At 42.1% G+C, this 6638-nt stretch overlaps 1 protein-coding gene across 1 annotated transcript; it reads right to left on the bottom strand.

The window, feature by feature from the left end:
- Window positions 1–307: 307 nt before the first annotated feature.
- Window positions 308–6635, bottom strand: LOC146247197 (intestinal mucin-like protein). Its single transcript, XM_084682809.1, has 19 exons — window positions 6498–6635; window positions 6036–6379; window positions 5671–5842; window positions 5272–5519; window positions 4913–5096; window positions 4547–4742; window positions 4085–4263; window positions 3854–3923; window positions 3566–3696; window positions 3411–3445; window positions 3113–3281; window positions 2777–2875; window positions 2091–2131; window positions 1826–1948; window positions 1644–1742; window positions 1306–1434; window positions 1007–1046; window positions 743–866; window positions 308–642 (listed from the first exon to the last, which is right to left on the bottom strand). Exons 1-19 carry the CDS (start codon window positions 6577–6579, stop codon window positions 435–437), a joined length of 2673 nt encoding a protein of 890 aa, XP_084538935.1. The 5' UTR covers window positions 6580–6635; the 3' UTR covers window positions 308–434.
- Window positions 6636–6638: the final 3 nt, after the last annotated feature.

Genomic DNA, 6638 nt, shown 5'->3' with positions numbered 1-6638 from the left:
ACTTTTGTAAAGCTCTCTTTTGGAAGTCGCTTTGGATATAAGTGTCTGCTAAAAGCATAAATGTAAATGTATTACGGTAACGTACTATTATACTGTTTGTTCAAATGACACAGGATTCTGTACATGTATATGGAATAGTGTTGAATTGGTGTCGTTCAAAATCACAAGAGACGGTAATTGCTACGAGCATTCTTTATGACTAGTGTCTGTGATATGGGTTAGGGGTCTGTTTGGTGTTCATGATTGCAGAGAGAAATAGCACACAGGGATCACAATGACAGACCAGCGGTAGACATGAAATGCCAGGTTTATTCGAATGTTTGCTTTGCAACAAAAACAGATATATACGGGTGAGAAGCACAGACTAATAAAGATCTATTCTAACAGCATGACATAAATAGAGGGCTGGTCTGAACAGACCGGCGGTCGGGCGATCATCGTCTGGTCCCTTGGCCCTTGGTGACCTGACTGGCCTCCTGTACGATACACTCCGTCCTCAGACAGCCACACTTCTCAATGTGGATGTAGGTGTGACTGACAGTAGACCCATCCTTACACACAAGCTCCACTTCTCTCTTGCTGGTGAAGAGTTCCTGGCAGCAGGAACAGGAGCGTTCCAAGTTCTGGGCCTGGGCCGAGTACCTTTCGACAAAAGAGAGAGAGAGGGACGTGTTGTTATCTTCATGTTCATGTTCTTGGAGAGTACATGAACATGCTATGGAGACGAGTACTCTAGACTCACATTGCGTAGGTTCCGCAAGACCCTACACAGGAAGTCATGTTGACCTTCTGAGAGGAGCGACAGCCGTTGTTCTCCAAATAAACTGGTGTGTTGCTGACATTACATGGTTTAGGCAGGGGGATACCTGGAAGCCGGGGAGAAGAAAAAAGGGGAACATTTTTATCAAAATGTGTACGTTATTCTCAATATTTATTAAACAGCATATTCAAACTACCAATAATAAAAATTCGAAAGACAAGCTGAAAAATGCTGGCAGACACTCACAGCCATGACAGCAACCATCTGGGGCAATGACCTCCGTTCCCTACAATTAATAACATGAGTAAAACAAAGGGCAAAATATTTGTATTGTTACTAACCAGCTCAATCGATCTATGAGGTATAATGTTTGAGATTCCCAGGAGGAGCCTCCTCCAAAAGTACTTTAGATAGTATACATTTCCAAAGGCACATTCTGATCCATGCTATGATGATTTTACTGTTTTAAAGAAGATACAGATTTGCTTGTATAGGTCGAGATGCTGTGGTATAGGTTGTGATGGTGTGTGTGCGTGTTTACGTACAGGGATGCAGTCCTTTGGGTTGAAGTATGGGCATTTGGTCTTGGCTTCAATTGTAATGAACTGCTTTCCGATGATCACACACTCGTAGTTGATACAGGGCTGCCCAGGGGGGTTCCATATGGAGCCAGGCTGCACACACACAGGACATTCCCATAGGTGGGGAGGACAGAGTGGGATGGGAGAGGGGGACACAGAGAAAGGAAATGAGTTCATGTCACATATCCTCACTAACTGCATGGTAACTAACTAAATAACGTCATCTTCAAGTAAAGCTTCACTGACATGAGTATACGGTGACTATAACCCAAAGGACAATAAGGATTCTTGACTTGACCGACCTGAACAACGTGTGTAGCGTTCTCTGATACCGGAACCACACATCCCGTCTGAACACACTTCCCACAACACCGCCCAGCGACAGGCTGGTACTCGTAGCCCTGCAGTGGCGAGGAGAGGGTTAACACAGACAGGACCCGCAAACACACACACACAACCTAATGCCACCTCCCATGGTACTTACCACTTGGCAGTGGGTGTCACAGGTCACAGGTACACAATCCACAACACGGAGGTGGCTAACCGCATCCATGTTGGGACCACACACACACTGTTGACATTGGCCCTTAGGCACAATGGTTCCAGGCTAAGGGTGGGAAGGGAGCACACATGTCAGACCGTCTCAATGGCGCGTCGTCATGGTAACGTCTCCAGCTGTTTTGACCTCCACATTAAATGTTTTCCTCCACGTCTGATTTATTGAGAGGTCATGGTTTGTAAATTCTCACCTGATATTCAGTGTTGTTGAACACACATACATCCTTTGGTACTGTTGAACAATAAGGAACACAAGTCATTCAATGTGTCACACATTTGTCAACACTTCTAATAATAAAGTCACATTAACTACCATATAATTACATAGCAATAATGAAATGGTATTATGTAAATGTGTAATGGGTTATTCCAACAGAGTAAGAAAGAGCAGTTTGGATAAAGGGTTTAGAGGTGAGTGGAAGGGTATTGTAAAGGGTGTTGTAAAGGGTACACCCACATCCATCCACAAGGTTACTGTTAACATTAAATTATGAAGCTGAGGATGTTGGGCTTTCTAGGGGTAAATGGATGTCAACATTGACCTTATTCTGGTCACTTAACCTTCAACTTTCCCTTACAACGTCCTTTCACCCCTTACACCCCTACCCTATACTGTGCCTTACACCTTTGTAATAACCTGTAACGTTTACACTTAATACCATTTAAATACATGGTAATGCATTCAATACCAACAATGTTTTTATTGTCGGTATTGCTATAAAGTTGCAATGTAGTTGATGCAAATGTACATGACATTATTCACAAATAGGAATGCACACTTATAAATGTTCCACAGCACAGATAATACCAAAAATACTACACACATGTATTACCACAAAGAAATGCACACTCATTCACAGATTTATAACTAGCTCACCGCAGTTGCTTATGTGGCAGCAAACTCCCATGGTCACTTCTGTCTTGTAGCCAGGGGGGCATGTGAGTATGGATGAAGAGCATGTTGAGACATCACACACTGTAAAGAGAGAAGCCAACAATGAGTTACCATGGAATACAGAGAAAAGTCAATTTCCACAAATAGAAACATAAGAATGGCTCAACATCGTGTCTATTGCATTTATCTTCACTTCTCTAATAGCACTGGCTTACTGACAGTGCTGAAGTAAAGTTTTGGTTAGGTAGGGTTTAAATTAAGAATATAATTAGGGTTAATACTTGGGTTGGCATTGACTTTAATTAAGAGATGACTCACCACACTTGTCCTTTGGACAACAGCCATCCTTTTCTGTAACTCTGACTTGACCCTGCTGGTTGCAGGACAGTGGGGCCTGTGTGGGGCACCCTATGGGCTGGCAATGCGTTTCCAGTGTGGCCTTCTCACATACACACTCTTTACAGTCCTCGACCCATGTCTCGTTGACCTGGCAAAAACAAGAATAATATATGTTAAAAGTGAATCACTGCAGCATTTTAAAAGTAGAAAACAGTACTTAATATCGTTATATTGTTATATATATAAAACAAGTTATATAAACAAATATTTTATTTACCTCTTTCCATGTTCCGTTTCTCAAATAGCAGACATCTGAGAAACACCCACCCCCAAAAACGTCACTGGTTATTGGTTGAAAATACGCTGTTAGGTTTGATCAAACATGTCAATGTGTCAAGACAAGGTGTCCTGTAGTGAGGTGACCATGCTCACCACAGCTGGGGATGCAGATGTGGCTGCCTGGGCTCAACAGTGTGGTGCCACTGGGGCAGTAGCAGCCCTCAATCTTCATAGTTGTCAAGGAGGTGTATTCGTCTTTGGTCTCGATGAAATTCAGATTGTACCTATACAATGGCCATAATTTCAGTATTTGTCAAGCCCATGAACTTGCCACTCGCAGGTTTAGTGTTTTAGAATCTGGCATGCTATGTGGTGTATGTTTAAAAAAAAAAATATTATAATATATATTGTAATTATAATATATACCAACGACAGGCATACCTGAGGTTACACGTCGACTCCACTGCAGGGCCACAGGCCTCGTACACCAACGGTGCATGGCAATTGAAGTCTAAAGGAAGAGAGATAGCATCCTGAGCACCTACATAATTATCAGAGAAACTCGCCACCTAATTGTGTCAGAGCTAGAGAGGCTCCTTGTGCATCCCGGCTTGTATGATAAGATAGGCAGGTGTTCTGTCTGTACGAAGAGCCAATGTGAGAACTACGTACCACATAACCCATCAGTGGCATCCCTCCATTCGAAGCACACTCCTGCCTGTGCACAGGCATCTGCATACACCTGCAAGCTGCTGCAGCCAATTGTGACGTTGTCCATGTGACAGACGTCAAAGTTGCAGGCCTCATAGTAGGCCTCATAAGGGATGGTCTTGTGACAGGATGCAAACACCCTGAGAAATGCAAAGTTGTGGTTATTAAATACTGTACCTCTTCCGGTTCTGTCCCTTGTATCATATTTTGTCCTGTGTTCAACCAATAGTGAAAGTGTTAATGTGTCATGTTATTGGCAGTAATGATGGTGTCATGGATTCTAGTGCCATTAAGATAAATTAAATCTATAGCTCTCAAGGAAAAAAAGGTGTAAGATGGCATATGCTTGTTTGATATGGAAATTGTGAAACTACCTGCTATGTTTTTGGATAAAATTTAGACAAGTTCAAAATGTATCCTCACTCGGTCTTGATGATCTCGCAGATGGCCGCATTGCATGGTGGAGAGGGCACAATGGTGGGAGGCTGAGTCGGTGGAGCAGAGCAGTGGCTGTTGTTGTGGTCAGGAACATGCCATGAGTTGGCCATGTCTGGACACGAAGAGATGACCTGCCCAGTGGGCAGCATGCAGTCATCTGTGCGGTTGTTGTCACAGGTACCTGGGGAACAAGTTATTACATCAACACCAGGATGAGCCCATTGCTTAATAATGCATACAAGACCATGGGAAATTTAATGAATTAAGCATGAAATACGTTGCAGCATAGATGACTTTGAGGGTGAGCAGTCCACAATAGTGAGTGTCACTGGGAGAGTAGGATGAACTCACCACACTGTCCCTCTGTGTTGCCGTGGAACTTGGCATATGGTAAGTAGATGGCAAACATGAGCCCAGTGAAGGTCACCTTGGCATCAATCTCTGGGATGATAACTGTTGATTCAATGCCGTTGTCTGTGATACGGAAATCTGCATTCTCAAAGGCTGGGATGATGCGTTTGTTGTTGACATAAATCTGAGACAAATGATATGAACTATGAGAAATGGACTGAAAAATGTCAATCATCAAAAGCTGATCTATCTCTAAAACACATTTACAAACTGTACATCTAAATAACATATTACAGCCCAGTGCCTAATACAAAAATTATAAAGAAACACGCCAAAACTAAATCATCAAGATAAGTTACCAGGTTGGTGAAAACTCCATTAATGTCTTTTTGCGTCATGTAGATCTGATATGAGTGATAGTAAACGGTAATGGACTGAGGGCAGGACAGGCCGTCTGGAGAGTTGCAGAAGTAGTTATCGATGGTTACACTGAAGTTGTACTTGGGTAGGATTTCTTTGACCAAAACATAGGAACAGTTTCCTTGGAAGCCATAGTATGTTCCATCAAATGTGATATAGTGGGGATCTCCCCAACCTGAACAGATGCCTGTAAAATAAAAAAAACAAGCAAGTCATTACATTGTATTTAGCTTTGATTGATAGTAATCAAATTATCCGACTTTCTGAATTGATTGTACAGTTACAGGCTATTGTAGATCTAAAATTGGGTCAGTCCTTCAACTGACACTAGTCCTTACATTGACACTGGTACTGATAGCAGCACCCAGACTCATCATAAACTCTTATTGGGGGATAGTTGTTTTGGCAGACTATGGGCTTGGGATCTTCACATATAACATGGTGGATAGTCACATCTCCTAGGACGCATGTTGCGTTGGAACATGCGTCATGTTTCCATATTTGCCCATTCTAGAAGAAAAACAACAGGATTATTTCTCAGATATCCTGGTCTATTGCAAAAATTAAACGTCACTGTATTTCTAGATGATGGGTGCATGTTTCTTTGAAATAATGTAAACATTAAAACAGGTATGTGTATGTCCAGAAATGTGATGTTATTTGCCATACTACTAAAAACAATGGTCTCAAACAATGAGGTTACCGTTCTTGGTGGGTGTAAATGGTCACAGTGCTTTATAAATGGTGGTCGAATGGTAGCGTTGGTTGTTTTAGGGGTTCTTGTTGTTATAGGCGTTGTTGTTGTTGTAGTAGGGGTTGTTGTAGTAGGGGTTGTTGTAGTAGGGGTTGATGTAGTAGGGGTTGTTGTAGTAGGGGTTGTTGTAGTAGGGGTTGTTGTAGTAGGGGTTGTTGTAGTAGGGGTTGCTGGTGTGGGAGGAGTTGGTGTTGATTGACATAGGCTAGAGTTGATTGCAATTTCACAGGAATTGCTGCAGTAACCTACGTAGCACCATCCATCATGGTCAGAAACATTGTATATCACAGCACCTAAAAGAAGCAAAAAGTGAAAGGAAACAAATCATTGAGTGAATCGATGAAGAATAATGTCTAGGGACTTATATGATATTATTACTTTAGGCAAGGGGTAGATATTATGAGTGCTTACCTTTCAGGTAAGACACATTATTGTAAAAACAACAATGGCCATGGGACTGAGTGCTTGGTGTCGGCTGAGTGGTAGGTTTCATAGTCTCATTTGTTACAACACTTAGAGTGATTGATCTAGTGGTTGATATTGTGGTTTTAG

This window comes from Hypomesus nipponensis, chromosome 19 (assembly GCF_054491055.1).
Source record: "Hypomesus nipponensis isolate SF chromosome 19, ASM5449105v1, whole genome shotgun sequence".
NCBI classification, from domain to species: domain Eukaryota; kingdom Metazoa; phylum Chordata; class Actinopteri; order Osmeriformes; family Osmeridae; genus Hypomesus; species Hypomesus nipponensis.
Note: the sequence above shows the minus strand (reverse complement) of the source record. Positions and strands in the feature narration are given on the sequence as shown.

Bases quoted from the DNA above. Each gene is read 5' to 3' on its own strand.
- LOC146247197 (XM_084682809.1), bottom strand. From the start codon at position 6,579: ATGAAACCTACCACTCAGCCGACACCAAGCACTCAGTCCCATGGCCAT. The intron at 4,743-4,912 runs GTGAGTTCATCC...CTTGTTCCCCAG, and splicing joins CAACACAGAGGGACAGTGTG to GTACCTGTGACAACAACCGC. The intron at 643-742 runs GTGAGTCTAGAG...TTTTGTCGAAAG, and splicing joins TCTTGCGGAACCTACGCAAT to GTACTCGGCCCAGGCCCAGA.